Source organism: Somniosus microcephalus, chromosome 8, assembly GCF_052327205.1.
Source record: "Somniosus microcephalus isolate GS21.2 chromosome 8, FLI_Smic_1.0, whole genome shotgun sequence".
In the NCBI taxonomy this organism is placed as follows: Eukaryota; Metazoa; Chordata; class Chondrichthyes; order Squaliformes; family Somniosidae; genus Somniosus; species Somniosus microcephalus.
In genome coordinates this window covers 208,377,093-208,393,508 of record NC_140994.1, presented here as the reverse complement: position 1 = coordinate 208,393,508, position 16,416 = coordinate 208,377,093, and the positions used below count along the sequence as shown (strand labels likewise).

General features: G+C 44.0%; 1 protein-coding gene across 1 annotated transcript; it reads right to left on the bottom strand.

Annotated features, from left to right (window-relative positions):
• Nucleotides 1-2,687: 2,687 nt before the first annotated feature.
• cxcl14 (chemokine (C-X-C motif) ligand 14) lies at nt 2,688-6,965 on the bottom strand. The gene is made up of 4 exons (XM_085995641.1): nt 6,577-6,965; nt 6,050-6,155; nt 5,771-5,884; nt 2,688-3,483 (listed from the first exon to the last, which is right to left on the bottom strand). The coding sequence occupies exons 1-4, from the start codon at nt 6,641-6,643 to the stop codon at nt 3,468-3,470; spliced, it is 303 nt and encodes a 100-aa protein (XP_085851767.1). The 5' UTR covers nt 6,644-6,965; the 3' UTR covers nt 2,688-3,467.
• Nucleotides 6,966-16,416: the final 9,451 nt, after the last annotated feature.

Genomic DNA, 16,416 nt, shown 5'->3' with positions numbered 1-16,416 from the left:
GTCCCACATGGGAGACTGGTCAAGAAGGTAAGTGCCCATGGGATCCAGGGCAATTTGGCACATTGGATCCAAAATTGGCTTAGTGGCAGGGGGCAGAGGGTGATGATCGAAGGTTGTTTTTGTGACTGGAAGCCTGTATCCAGTGGTGTACCGCAGGGATCGGTGCTGGGTCCTTTGCTGTTTGTAGTGTACATTAATGATTTAGATATGAATGTAGGAGGTATGATCAGTAAGTTCGCAGATGACACAAAAATTGGTGGAGTGGTAAATAGCGAGGAGGGAAGACTCAGGCTACAGGATGATATAGATGGGTTGGTCAGATGGGCAGAACAGTGACAAATGGAATGTATCCCTGAAAAGTGTGAGGTGATGTATTTTGGGAGGACTAACAAGGCAAGGGAATACACAATGAATGGTAGAACCCTAGGAAGGACAGAGGATCAGAGGGACCTTGGTGTGCATGTATATAGGTCCCTGAAGGCAGCAGGACAGGTAGATAAGGTGGTTAAAAAGGCATATGGGATACTTGCCTTCATTAGCCGAGGCATAGAATATAAGAGCAGGGAGGTTATGATGGAGCTGTACAAAACATTAGTTAGGCCACAGCTGGAATACTGTTTGCAGTTCTGGTCGCCACACTATAGGAAGGATGTAATTGCATTGGAGAGGGTGCAGAGGAGATTCACCAGAATGTTACCTGGCTGCAGCGCTAGGGTTATGAAGAGAGACTGGACAGGCTGGGGTTGTTTTCCTTAGAGCAGAGAAAGCTGAGGGGGGACCTGATTGAGGTGTACAAAATAATGAGGGGCATAGATAGGGTAGATAGAAAGGAACTTTTCCCCTTAGTAGAGGGGTCAATAACCAGGGGGCATAGTTTCAAGATAAGGGGCAGGAGGTTTAGAGGGGATTAGAGGAAAAACTTTTTCACCTAGAGGGTGTTTGGAATCTGGAACTCACTGCCTGAAAGGGTGGTAGAGGCAGGAACCCTCACAACATTCAAGAGCATTTAGATGAGCACTTGAAATGCCATAGCATACAAGGCTACGGACCAAGTGCTGGAAAATGGGATTAGAATAGACAGGGCTTGATGGCCAGCATGGACACGATGTGCCGAAGGGCCTCTTTCTGTGCTGTATAATTCTATGACTCTATATCTATGACTCTATAATTGGACATGTGCTGAAAGAGGACTGATTTGCAGGGTTATGGGGAGAAAGCTGTGGAGTGGGACTAATTGAATAGCTTTCGGCATTGGCATGTCAGGGCAAATGGCCTCATTCTGTGCTGTAAGATTCTATGATCCATAAAGTTAGAATCATAGAATCATACAGCACAGAAGGACACCATTCAGCCCGCTGTGGTTGTGCTGGCTCTTTGAAAGAGCTATCCATTCATTCCCACTCCCCATCTCTTTCCCAATAGCATTGCAATTATTTCCTTTTCAAGTATATATTAAATTACGTTTTGAAATGAATGAATCTGCTTCCAGAGCCCTTTCAGGCAGCGCATACCAGATCATAACAACTTACTGCGTAAGAACAAATCTCATCTCCCCTCTAATTCTTTTACCAATTATCTTAACTTAAACCTGGGTGTCTTTTGGTTACCGATAGTTTTTCCATATTTACTCTTAAAACCTCTTAGTTAATCGTTCAAAATGTAGGATTTGGTATGACTTTTCAATGTCTAATACTCATTTGTCCAAAATCCAATACCTGTAATTGTTGGTCGAACAAATGTAACAATGTAAGGTCAAATAAATCGAATTCAATCTCAATATATATTTAAAAGAGCCAACAATCATCTGTGTGACTTGAGGCTCTAAAAGCAGATTTAATGAAATGGGACTTTCAAGAATAACCAACACCTGGGCACATTTTTCATTTTTCCACAAAAAAAATTAATATATTAGATTTAATGCCTGCCGATCAAAATAGTGGGTGCGCGTCTAATTTTGCTGCAGCCAATTTTACGCAACAGAGGCTTCGTTGGTGGGGGGAGGGGGGGGGCGGCGGGGGAGAGGAAAGCGCCGATCCACTATGCAGCTGTCGTAATGCTCCTTTTACACTTCTCAAACAGCCAAGAAGGCGCATAACCGGCAGGGATTATCAGCACTTTGCCAATCCAGCTGTGGAGCACCAATACTGTAGCTTGGGAAAGCCTGTTTCACTGACCGGGGCCTGGAGGTCAGGATAGACTGGATTTTTTATCAACAACGTGACGGGCTTTTCGAGCGAAATGTGCACAATTTGTTGCCTCAATATTTTTTTAAATCTTCGCTTGCTGAGCAAGGGCGTTACTGATGGTTTCACTGTATTGGAGGGCTCTCGGATACACATGGTTCTTTCTGCCACCCCCTTCTTTCAGTACCTTAGTGTATTCAGACACACACACGAACATACACATGCAAGTCCCAAGTCCAGCTGCATGTAACTGCGTGGACGTACCTCTGGGAGACCAGGGAATTGAATATTTCAACTACACTCAGTAAATCACACCGCTGTGGCGTGGGTCATAGACTCTGTTTTATCTTGAAGAGTGAAAAAGAGATGGATTGTGTCCTGACACGAACCATTCATTTGAATTTAATATGAACACGTTTATTTTACTGGTGCACTCTTAATACAGAGCACAGTAAATACAAAATAATTAGAAATGCAATCAAATAATTTGAGATGACCTCCGAATGTGGTGCACAAGTCCTCTGCAGTTTCTTAAATTTTATTTGAAAACACGTCAATAGCAAACGATAGTTCAGCATTTCGTTAGCGACATTACAAATTCTCAGATGCTGCTACATTTACAGACAACACAGTGTATATTGCGATTGCGAATACAATTTAGCAGGAATATAGACAAATGCAAAACTTAGATGTAACCACGGCTATGGCTGCACCTTTTCCTATGGGTCCAATCCAATATTTTTAGTGTTCCCTCCAACGTAAAGTATCGATTTCCCTCCCACTAAAAGGAGAAAATCAAAATATAATGTTTTCTCAAATCATTGTTTTGCTTAATTCACGTTTGTACAAGCCAGTCCCCTCAAGGCACTCTCAGTATTCAAGTGAAAACAGAGAGCTGCTTATACACAAAAAAGTGGTTTAAAATCACGAGTGCACCTTTTATATATCTCAATATATCAGGTAATGAAATACAAAAATATCAAATTACACCATATTTAATGAAGAAAAGCGTTTTTTCTAGTCATTTATTTAATAGAGTGTTCACACAGTCATGGGGCTGATAGAGTTTGTAGACTGGAGCACGAAGCTGCTTGCAGACTTCTCAATACAGCCTGTAGTTGTGGGTCTGTTGCAGCAAGTGACCATTGGTAAAGCAACGCGTTACCCAGGAGAGAAAGAGTTCATTGTGGTAGAAACGAAGATCCTTTAATCAGACTTTCGAAGTTTAGTCTGTCGCTACAGTAAGTGCAGGCTTTGTGTACATACTTGGGAAAGGAGAAAGGTCTACGCCTCATAAACCCTGCAAAAAATAATCAATTATTTAAATATAAAAGCGCAAAGCATTGTTAATTTCAGTTTAGGATATATCAATTTCTACGGGATTATTCTACTGTAGATCAACGTACACCAGTAAAAATATCAAATTACACCATATTTAATGAAGAACTATCTTTTCCTAGTCATGTATTTGATGGAGTGTTCAGAGTCAGGGGGATGATGGAGTTTGTAGACTGGAGCACGAAGCTGCTGGGCGGACTTCTCTAGACACTAAATCGTTTTGGTTCAGGTTTATGAGCAAATCCGCCGGGATTTGAGATTCTGTTAATCGGGATTTACACAGCGAATCTAAAACTCAATGTTATGCACACTCAGCCTGCAATTATGCTGCTGAACAGTTTTAGGTCCGAATGACTGCAAATGTGGATCCTTGTCTGGCACCCAGTGCACTGAAGCCAAGCGGCGGGAGACCCCTTTTCACTCCAGTCCAGTGGGAAGCTTCGGATCAACTGTGTCCAGGCATAGGATGTTACCAGAACAGATGTTATTGCCTGCTGCCTTCCAACAAAACATGTAACGGCCTGTGCTGTGTGGTAGCGCTCTCCCTGTGGGTCCAGCAGGCATGCGCATGTTCCTTTATGGCTGACCTTACCGTGACCTGGATGGATGCCTTCTTTTGCCCTCTACACATCGCCATTCATGAAAACTGGTCAGAGACGGCGAGCTGCAGTATACTGGAGCACAGCTAAGACCAACAGGCGCTTGGCTGTGCATCAGTTGAATAGATTAGAATAATGCAGGTTCCCCGCTGGGGTAACTTTGGGTCACTTAAATCTGTTGCTGACTCCCGGACATGCGCATATAGATGACGTCAGCGCGATGACACATACAGGGACAGCAACTATTACCTAAATATCATTTAGTGCAGTGGACAAAGAATTCGCTCGCAGCAAAAGCATTGGCCCGAAAAGCCACTTGAGGGCTTTGCTTTCTCGGCGCCGAGAGTGTGGCTCCTTGCACAGCCTAAAGGAGGTGAAACCAGGCAGTGAAAGGGAGTTCATCCCCCTCTGGCTATAAAAGGAGTTGGATTGCCGATCAGATTCCATACACTTTGAGCAAAAGTATTGAACAAATTTGTAGAAACCTGCCTCCATTTCAAACAGCTAGTTACCGTTTCTGGAAAATTTCAATGGCGTTTATAATGAATGGGATCTTTATTTTGTCTTTGGTATTAAGCAACTTCAGAAACTTTATGCTGAACCCACATTTGATATAAATTAAACGCTTTGCGTGCGTTATGAATTCGCCATATAACAATTGGAAATATTAGACTGGGGGCGGGGAATTTCCTGTTGGTCCGCTTGAACTTCCGCAGAAACCCCGGAAAAAACATGAGTTAAAGCGGACGAAGGGTAGAAATTCGCCCCCTAGGAATATAATCGCAAATTATTCTGCAAAGGTGGAGCCCTCCTCTCAACATCCAGAATATAGGAAGCACAGCATCAATTGAAAAACACCCCCCCCCCCCTTGTGAAGTTAAGATCTGTGAAATTAGCCAGGAGATCAGATCTTTACTCTTTTGATTTGTCTGTTCGGCTCTCAAGCTGTCTGAGTGAATCTTGGAGGATTGTACTGTATGAAAGAGCTGCAGTAAGTTCCCCGATGTATTTGCCTTATTGGATTTCTCGCCCCTCATTTTAAACTATTATTTTTAAATTTCGTTTTCAGTTTACCTTGCAGCTCAATTGTGTTTTAAAAGGATCACTAGGAGGAGGTGTCCATCTCACGGCCCAATTTGCATTCCCCTGGCCATTAAAAGTACTTAAGCCCTTGGATTTGAAGCCATCTCTTCCGAGTTGCATTCAGACGCTTCTTCCTCCACGAGGAAGTGCGAGGGTGTTTGAACAGACTGCCAAAACTATCACATACACAATCTGTGCGAATTTACCCATTCATCTTCTGCCAGTTGTACACTAACCCAAGGACTCCCCTCCTCCCCGAATCACTGAAACAGCAGAGATCCGACATTTGCTAATATAACACAAGGGCTTCTGGAACAGAAACCATGAGGTTGAACAAGCTTATCCTCCTTGGATACATGTTATAACTGCTCAACACTGGATAGTTACATTTCTAATACCCGGTCGATGTTAGACCGGGAAGGGAGAAAACAGCAGGCGAGCACAAATCTGAGAGTTTCAATTATTCAACTTCACGAAACTTCCATTTCAAACATTGATAAAAACTTGCAGAAAGTGTTCTAACAATGGGCAGATAAACGCCCATGTCCGGGGTAGCGAGCAACTCACCGGCGAGTTTCTCTCCAGGCATTGTAGCGTTTGAGTAGATTCCGGGTACTCTGGAGTTTCGGGTGCAGGCAGTGTTGTTGACCCTTGACTCGAGTCGCCTTCGTCGTGGTAACACTGGGAAACAGAGTATAAGAAAAAAAGGTTATGAGCTTGAAAAGTTACACGGTGCAGTATGCGGTAGAAGGGATTGAGCCCTCCTTTTACCTACTGTACTCTTTAAAATAGCCAATATCAGTTCTAGCCAAGATCAGAGGGGCGCCAGGATACTGAGCAACTCACAAGATCATTTTTTCTTTACAGTAAGGGTATCGCGGTTTAACTTCCACTTTTTGGACATCCTTGTAGCTGATCTTCGGTCTCTTCCGCGTGCATTTACATTTGTAAGCTGCGAAAAAAAGCAAAGCGCTCATGTAAAACACAATACGCAGTGAATCAATGCAGTATTTCGTGGTACAGCCATAAATAAATATGTATTAAACTCTCATCTTACAAGGACTGGAAATTTGTATTTAAAACGCAGACGTTTGAAAATACTGATTCAAATATCTCTGGAAATGAGTCCCAGCATTTGAACTGTGGTTTGCTAGCAGGCAACTCTTGACATGAACGGGTTTAAAGTTGGACTGTAACTCTCATTTAACAACATCCTACGGAGGTGTGCTCAAAATATTACTCTCGGGCTGCTTTTTTTTAAGGAAAAAGGAATTACTGGAAAAAGCAACTTGAAAGTGCAGGCTGGGCAGAGGTCGGCGAACTGGAAGAGAGAACGAAAAACTGGTCATGAAATGAACACGGGGTTACGTTACCTTCGACATTGATGGAGCAAATAACGATGAGCAGCAGGAGGAGGGTGGCGGCAACAAAGCCCTTCATAGTTGGACTTGAAGTGATCCGAGAGTCCGTGGATGGCAGTGAGCAGTCCCGATGTCAACAACTCCGATCTCCCCGGGTCCGAGCAGCGCTGCGACTCCTGTCCTCTTCAAACTCGGCTTGGCTTTGAGAGCATCCGCTCGACCCGCTCTGGTTTATAATAAAGCCTAATTAATATGCATAACAATTCCACGAATCACAGATATTACCTAATCGCAACGGCGGAATAGAGGGACTGGGGACAAACAGGCGGAGAGACGGGGACGTGGGGCGGTGATGTGGGAGCGGGAGGAGTGTTTCGAAAGGGGCAGTGCTCAGGTGGGGGGGTGGTGGAAACAGCCACACGGCCAGCAGGTATCTCAGCTGCTGCTGGCCGCAAGACGCAGGGTCCTAAAGACTTCCGCTCCCTCTGGTCCATCAGCGGGGTAGAGCCCTTATTCAAGCGTTTCAGAAATTGGACATTACTACACACTGCTTAAGAGGATGACAGCATATTCAATCGGGGAGTGGGACTCATTGGATGACTCTTTCAAAGAGCTGGCGCAGGCACGATGGGTTGAATGATTCTATGCTGTATGTGTTGTATGTTTCTATTTAATGCACAGAGGTACAAAACAGTGGGGGGGCAATTTAAACTTGTTGCACCTGACATTAATATTAATGTAGGAAGTCACACAACACCAGGTTATAGTCCAACAGCTTTATTTGAAATCACAAGCTTTCGGAGCCTGACGAAGGAGCAGCGCTCTGAAAGCTTGTGATTTCAAATAAAGCTGTTGGACTATAACCTGGTGTTGTGTGACTTCCTACATTTGTTCACCCTAGTCCAACACCGGCATCTCCATATCATTAATATTAATGGCCTCAAAGTGGGGTCAGTAGCCTTACCGCCCCATTAACCCCGACAATGAGGCAGGCGCCAGTTTGAAAGCGCCTGATATTTTGGGTAGTAGGCCTCTTTAAATAAGCAAACCAGGGTCTCCGATTGCCATGTTAAGCTGGAAATAGTCGGAGCATGCACCGTGCATGCTGCGATCAATTCCATGGATGATTAAAGCCAAAGAGGCCCAGCAAATGTAAGCTTGAAACTATTTATATGAAGCAATGGAGGAGCAGGAGTGCTCCGCTGTTACTTCATTGGAAGTGCGGTGGTAACTCTGTTTTGGGAGTAGCCATGAGGAATATTCCGACTGCAGTGAACTCAGCATTAACACGCAAATGCAATTGAAAGATAAATTAAGACTGTGAAATAGTAGTGGGAGAGTCACCAGAAAACCCAGACAAGCATGGAGTTTTTGGTTAGTGTAATGATAGCTTATCTATCCATCTAATCTATAATAAAATGGGAGGTGGGTCACAATATCCCACTTCAACATGCATTGAAACAAAGAAAGACTTGCATTTATATAGCGCCTTTCACAACCTCAGGATGTCCCAAAGCGTTGTACAGCCAATGAAGTACTTTTGAAGTGTAGTCACTGTTGTAATGTAGCAAACACTTGAGAATACTCTTCAATGAACCTGGTGCTAGAGATAGTACACATTTACCTCAATAGCAGTTACACCTTTAGGTGGTGCTCTAATAAGGGTTCTGAATGTTAAGCTTTGCTAATGTTAGTAACGCCATGATATCCTTATGCTAGGAACAAACCTGGAGGATGAACTTCCTCGGGACTTCTCCCGCTCCACTGCTGTAACTTTGGCGGAAACTCCATTTACTGTACATGCATAAACAAGGTTTCTACTAAACGTCCACCAGTTACAGCAGGGAAGTAGGAGAAGCCCCAAGAAATTTTACCACCCCCCCCCCCCCGCAGTCTGTTCCGAAATGAAGAAATCTTGCCAGTACAACTAGGCATATCTTTAAAAAAAATCAGAACCTCTTTGCTGGTGTAAAATTGAGGTCTATTTATTTTATAAAGTATATGGGCCTATTAACAGTAATAAACTTGGAACCTCTTCAATTGGTGAAATACCAGAGACATTTTTGAAAAACTGGGGTGCTCCCAACCCTACTGAGGTACTTTTTCAACCCTCAGCTGAAGTACTTTCCCAACCTCTCTGCTGAAGCAGTTTTCCACCCTCCACTTATGTAGTTTCTCCCTATTCCACACTGAGATACTTTTCCAACTCCTCCCAAGGTATTTTTCCAATTTCCCCATACACTGAGCTACAGTTCCAACTTTTTGCTGAGGTACTTTTCCAACCCCACCACCGCTGTGGTAATTTTCCTTCTCCAATGAGATACTTTTTCAAACTTTGCTGCCGAGGTATTTTTCCTATGCCCTGCTACCGATTCCTTCATCCCCTTTCTCTCCCTATCTCTACCAAAGACCCCAGAAACACTGCTGTAAATTTGGGGAGGGGGATGTTTGCCAGGACCGCCCCTGCAGCTCCACTTGTTAGCAGGCTGTTTTAAAATGTCGAAACAAATTCCACTTCCTACAGGGAGGTTAGGGCCTCAAGAGGGCAAACCAACTTGGTTCAGACCTGTGAATAATTATAGTTACATTCCCATTCCGTTAATTCCAAGTCCACAGGACCCCTGACCCTTTGCTGCTCCATGTGGAAGCCTGGGCCAGACTATCTCATGCTGTGTGATAGCAAAATACTGCGGATGCTGGAAATCCGAAATAACAACAGAAAATGCTGGAAAAACTCAGCAGGCCAGGCAACATCCGCAGAGAGAGAAATAGTAACATAGAAACATAGAAGATAGGAGCAGGAGTAGGCCATTCGGCCCTCGAGCCTGCTCTGCCATTCAATGAGATCATGGCTGATCATCCAAATTCAGTACCCTGTCCCTGCTTTCTCCCCATATCCCTTGATCCCTTTAGCCTTAAGAAATATATCCAACTCCTTCTTGAATATATTTAATGAATTGGCCTCTACTGCCTTCTGTGGTAGAGAATTCCACAGGTTCACCACTCTCTGGGTGAAGAAATTCCTCCTCATTTCTGTCCTAAATGGCTTACCCCTTATCCTTGGACTGTGACCTCTGGTTCTGGACTCCCCGACCATCGGGAACATCCTTCCTGTATCTAGTCTGTCCAGTCCTGTCAGAGTTTTATAAGTTTCAATGAGATCCCCTCTCATTCTTCTAAACTCCAGTGAGTATAAGCCCAATCGACCCAATCTCTCCTCATACGTCATTCCTGCCATCCCAGGTATCAGCCTGGTGAATCTTCGCTGAACTCCCTCCATGGCAAGAACATCCTTCCTCAGATAAGGCGACCAAAACTGCACACAATACTCAAGATGTGGTCTCACCAAGGCCCTGTACAACTGCAGCAAGACATCCTTGTTCCTGTATTTAAACCCTCTCGCTACGAAGGCCAGCATACCATTTGCCTTCTTAACCGTCTGCTGCACCTGCATGCTTACCTTCAGCGACTGGTGCACAAGGACACCCAGGTCTCGTTGCACTTTCCCTTCTCCCAATCTATTGCCATTCAGATAATAATCTGCCTTCCTGTTTTTGACACCAAAGTGGGTAACCTCACATTTATCCACGTTATATTGCATCTGCCATGCTTCTGCCCAATCACCCAACCTGTGCAAATCATCCTGGAGTTTCTCGGCATCCTCCTCCCAGCACACACGCCCACCCAGCTTTGTGTCATCTGCAAACTTGGAGATATTACATCTATTTCCCTCGTCTAGATCATTAATATATATTGTGAATAGCTGGGGTCCAAAGACCCATCCCTGCGGTACCCCACTAGTCACTGCCTGCCACTCAGAAAAAGAGCCGTTTATTCCAACTCTTTGCTTTCTGTCTGCCAACCAGTTCTCTATCCAGGTCAATACCTTGCCCCCAATCCCATGTGCCTTAACTTTACACGCTAATCTCTTATGCAACGTTTCAGGTTGAAACCCTTCGTCAGGACTGAAAAAACACAGGAATGAAACAGATTAAAAGGCCAGTTTGGGGGCTGGGAAATGGGGATGAAAGAACAAAAGAGAAGTGAAGAGACATTGAGAGGTATTCAAAATGAGATGAGATGGTGATAGGACTAGCAAAGAGACAAAAGACAGCTCTAGATTAGGTGTGAAATGCGCTGGCAGAATGAGAGACAGCTGCCATGTGGGAGAGAAAAAAAAGGGGGAAGGGCACAAAACAAAGGTGTGGATAAAAAATATATATAAAAATGTAATAGGGGCTGAGGTTATGATCAGAAATTGTTGAACTCGATATTGAGTCCGGAAGACTGTAAAGTGCCTAATCGGAAGATGAGGTGCTGTTCCTCGAGCTTACGCTGGGTTTCCATGGAACAATGCAAGAGCCCAAGGACGGTGAGGTCTGAGTGGGAATGGGGCAGTGAAATAAAATGACAGGTGACTGGAAGCTCGGGGTCACCCTTACGGACTGAACGGAGGTGTTCCGCTTTGCTGCTCACGATGTGGTCTCCTCTACACTGGGGAGACCAAACGCAGATTGGGTGACCGCTAGAGGAACAGCACCTCATCTTTCGATTAGGCATTTTACAGCCTTCCGGACTCAATATCGAGTTCAACAATTTCAGATCATAACCTCGGCCCCCATTACATTTATATATAGATTTGTTCTTTCATCCCCATTTCCCAGCCCCCAAACTGGCCTTTTAATCTGTTTCATTTCCTGTGTTTTTTCAGTCCTGACAAAGGGTTTTGACCTGAAACGTTGACTCTATTTCTCTCTCCATGGATGTTGCCTGCTGAGCTTTTCCAGCATTTTCTGTTGTTATCTCATGCTGTGTATGCCATCAGTTCCTTCCAAATTCAAGTGTGAATACCAACTGGAAGCAAGTGAAACAAGATAACAAATCCACTGTTGTCCAGGATTGTTGTGCATAAAAGTTTCAATAGCTACTCATTACCTGTTACTTGAGTGCATTAGCATAACAAATCCCCCTTTGTCCCAGCTACTCCAGCATGTGGCTGTAAAGTGGATTTAAAATTTTGTGATTTAACTTCAAATTAAAACATCACACACATCCAACCTCTCAGTAAAAAGATGCTCAAAATGCTAGTCTTTATTACTCTTTTTACATTGCAACTCCAAAAACTTCTGATATCGTGTTAAATTCTTGGACTGGAGAGAAATGAAACATAGTTGTATCAGTTAGACTCTTCTTCTTAGGCAGTCTCTCGGAACCGAGGATGACTTGCTTCCACATTAAAAATGAGTTCTCAGGTGATTGATGAGTCCAATGCGGGCACTACAGTCTCTGTCACAGGTGGAGCAGATGGTGGTTGAAGGGGCGGGTGGGTGGGGTGCTTGGGTTGACATGCACTCCTTCCGCTGTTTGTGCTTGGATTCCGTTTGCTCCCAGCGAAGAGACTCGAGGTATTCGGCGCCTTCCCGGATGCTTCTCCTCCACTTTGTGCGGTCTTGGGCCAGGGATTCCCAGGTGTTGGTGGGGATGTTGCACTTTTTCAAGGAAGCTTTGAGGATGTCCTTGAAGCATTTCCTCTGGCCACCTGGGGCTCTCTTGGTGTGCTGGAGCTCCGAGTAGAGCGCTTGTTTTGGGAGTCTCGTATCGGGCATGCGGACGACGTGGCCCATCCATCGGAGCTGATCGAGCATGGTCAAAGCTTCGATGCTGGGGATGTTGGCCTGAGCGAGAACATTGACGTTGGTGTGCCTATCCTGCCAATGGATTTTCAGGATCTTGCGGAGGCAGCGTTGGTGGTACCTCTCCAGTGCTTTGAGGTGCCTGCTGTACATGGTCCATGTCTCTGAGGCATACAGGAGGGCGGGTATCACTATTGCTCTGTAGACCATGAGCTTGGTGCCGGGTTTGAGATCCTGGTCTTCAAACACTCTCTTTCTCAGGCGACCGAAGGCTGCACTGGCACACTGAAGGCGGTGTTGGACTTCGTCATCGATGTCTGCCCTTGTTGACAGTAAGCTCCTGAGGTATGGAAAGCGGTCCACATTGTCCAAGGCCTTGTCATGGATTTTGATAATCGGGGGGCAGTACTGTGTGGCGGGGGTAGGTTGGTAGAGGACCTTTGTCTTACGGATGTTTAGTGTAAGGCCCATGCTCTCGTACGTTTTGGTGAAGGTGTTAATGATGGTTTGGAGTTCGACCACCAAGTGTGCGCAGACGCAAGTGTCGTCTGCATACTGTAATTCGATGACAGAGGATGGAACCAATTTGGGTTCCAATTCAAACCATAGAGGTGAAAAGACAATGTGCGGATCTATTGCACTAACCAGATACTGGGTCAGACATGTGTCAGACATGGCTCAGTTGGTAGCACTCTTGCCTCTGAGTCAGAAACTTGTGGGTTCTTGAGTATAAAAATCTAGGCTGATGCTTTAATGCAAAACTGCACTGTCAGAGGTGTTGTCTTTTGGATGAGATGTTAAACTGAGGCCCCATCTGCGCTCTCAGGTGGATGTAATAGATCCCACGGCACTATTTCGAAGAAGTACAGGGGAGTTCTCCCTGTTGTCCTGGCCAATATTTATCCCTCAATCAACATCACTAAAAAAAAATGATCTAGTCATTATCACATTGCTGTTTGTGGGAGCTTGCTGTGTGAAATTTGGCTGCCCCGTTTCCTACATTACAACAGTGACTACACTTCAAAAGCACCTCATTGGCTGTAAAGCACTTTGGAATGTCCTGAGGTTGTGAAAGGTGCTATATAAATGCAAGTCTTTTGAATTTATAAAATGAAAGTTAACAAAGTGCTACTGGGCTTTAAACATTTTACTATCCAGATTTCCAACCATTGGGACCATCCTGCGAATTTGTGTTTTAAATCCTAATGTTGAGCCTTTATTTTGACATCTTAATTGTCAGTTTTCTTCATAATTATATTTATTTTGGCTGCTGTGTAATGTTCTGCTTTTTAGAGGATGTAATACAATGGCAAGTTTTAAAACTTAGAATAGGAGGGAATAATTGGAAGTAACCACTTATTAGAGGCTGGTGCCATGGACATAAAGAAAATCAATTTAATGGAATCTTATCACAATACCTGTGCCGAAGTCTTCTTGCCCTATCTCTATTTATCATCATCATAGACTTGGTAAATGACATTTAATAAAGAGCTATGCATTTTGGGAGGATTTGTTTTGAAGTTATTTTTGGAATGTGATCAATTTTTTTTGCCCTGCCTCAGAACTAGTGATGGAAAAGTGTTATCAGACTAGTGAGAGGGTGGTGGGGCGGGTGGTGAGAGAAAGATGTCAGAGCTCCTTAGCCCCTTATTCATGTCTACGGAAATATAATAGCACTGTGTTCCAGAAACATGAGCTGCTTTTACCGACTGCAGCTGCTCTTAATAGGACATAAATGAAAACTGACTGGGAATGGTAAGAGGTCCTTCATTTTATTTCCAATATATAGGAACAGTGGGGGTGTGCCTCTAAAACCAACTTATCATTGATTCAGTCTTGGTAACTACTACGTTACATTCACCTCACAGACTTTTACAACTGTAAGTGAAGGATGTCAGGACAATTGTTGTATTTTATTAGACATGTAAAATTTAACAGATGATTAAAAACAAAGCCAATAATTTTCTTAAATCACCCAAATAAATTGACACAATTAATCTTCGTCCCAAACCCATGAGTTCCAAAATGTAGTAAGTTGTTTATTTGTTGCCTGAATATGCTCTACTACTTTCGTTTGACAGGAAAAGCTTATACTGTAATGGGTTGTCTAGTTTGGCTCTCCATTCGATGGCCTCCTGATATGCCGAGTGCAGAAATGAGGTGCCTCCTGCAACAGATCTTAATGGGCAGGTTGACGTGATGTGTTGTATGGTCTGGGACTCATGGCCACAGTCGCACTTCGGGTCGTTCCTCACCTTCCACTTGTGGAGCAGGTGGCCGCATCGCCCATGTCCTGTGCGGATTGGGTTGAGCCTGTCCACTGTCTTCGAGAGAGGTCGAAGCCAGGGACCTCTGCTGTTGGGTCAGTGATGAGATATTGGTTCTTCATGTTGCATGTGTCCCACGATTCTGTCCATCTGGATAGTGGGTCGATACCTGAATATGTGATAATGAACTATGGGCCGAATCCCCAATAAAAGAAAATTTGCATTTATATAACAGTCATATCATCAAAATGTTTCCAAGTGCTTTACAACCGATGGATTATTTTTGAAGTGGATTCACTATTTCTATGCAAACCAGCATGGTAGCCAAGTTTTGCACAGTAAAGTCTCATAAATGACCAGATAATCTGTTTTAAGCAGTGTTGGTTGAAGGAGGAATGTTGGCCAGGGCACCAAAAGAAATCCATGCTCCTCTTCAAATAGTGGCAAGAATCTTTAACGTCTCATTGAACAGGCAGACATGACTTTGTTTTAAAGTTTCATCCAAAAGATAGAACTCCCTAAGACGGGACTGTCAGCCTGGATTATGTACTCAAGTCTACAGTGCAGCGTGTTCCCTTGATGTTCAAACTCAGAGGTGAGAGTAATACTAAGTCAAGCTGACATTAGCCACCAACAATGTGTTACCAAGCGCTATGTTCAGCCTTCTTGAATTTACATGCCAGTGATTCTTCCTCAGCATCATACAGGAAACTTCGCGATATCCGGCACCGACGGGACCGGCGTGATGCCGATCTATGAAAACTTCCGGACAGACCAGCGCTAATGTCGAAGGATACGGAGGTTTTCATCTCCGTATCTGACAACAAACACTGTTGCTTAGCAACAGCTTGTAAACAGTCGGCCCGTACCTTGGAAGCATCTCTGTAGCTTAGCAACAGCTTCAGAGAGGCTTTCCAGAGACTGACTGTTTAAAAAAATGCTAGGAGAAGAAAAGAAAAGAAAAAAAACCAAACAAAACGGCTGCTGATTTCTGCCGTTAGATCGAGGTTTCCGGACATACAACCTCCGGATAAACCAAAGTTTCCTGTATTTCTAAAGAGAAATGTCAAGGCAATGGAGCATGTTGAGTCTGTGTGTTCCAGATATACTTATTTTAAATAACTGGACACAGACAACAGGAAAAACTTAAACAGGTCTTTACTACTTGAAGGTCAGGGCTGAACTGCTTTACAAATTACTACACAGAGCTTATATACCGGTGTGGTCACCACCGGTACTACAATATACAGTAGCAAGAGAAAGTAGTCCATCTTCTTAAGGTAGTTCTCTTAAGGTGGTACAGGTTACATACACCACAATTCCTCCCTTTTTAGCTTAACAGTGTACACCCCAATTTAAACATAACATGGATAACATATATACAACTTTCATGCAACTGTTCAAAGATTTAGTCTCTGAGGAGGCCTCCTGATCCGAGTTGGATAATGCCTTTCAGGGGTCTCTGATTCTGGTTGCTGGGGTGACTCCTCTAATTGATCTCTTATGGATTGAACATCCTCATGTACGTTCGCGTTTGAGGTAGATGCTACAGGTTCAATAATTTCTTCCACTGGTGTCTCTGCCGTAGCCATGGGTTCAACCCTTGTTCTCGACTCTACAAGTTGGTCAGCATGATGTCGTATTACGTTTTCACCAATCTCTACCATGTACATCAGGGGTCCTTGTCTGGCACGAATTGTTCCAGATTGCCATTTCTCATTCTTATAGTCCCGGGCTAACACTGGTTGTCCTATTTCGAAACTCCGAGTGGTCTTGTTATTTACATGCTGGAACTGTTTGTTTTCGACTTCCCTCCGCACATTTGGTTTTAACAAATCCAACCTGGACCGCAACCTCCTGTTATAAAACATCATGGCAGGACTTTGATTTGTCACTGCATGTGTGGCGTTTCGATTTGCCATTAGGAAATTGTCCACCTTGTGTTGTAGTGG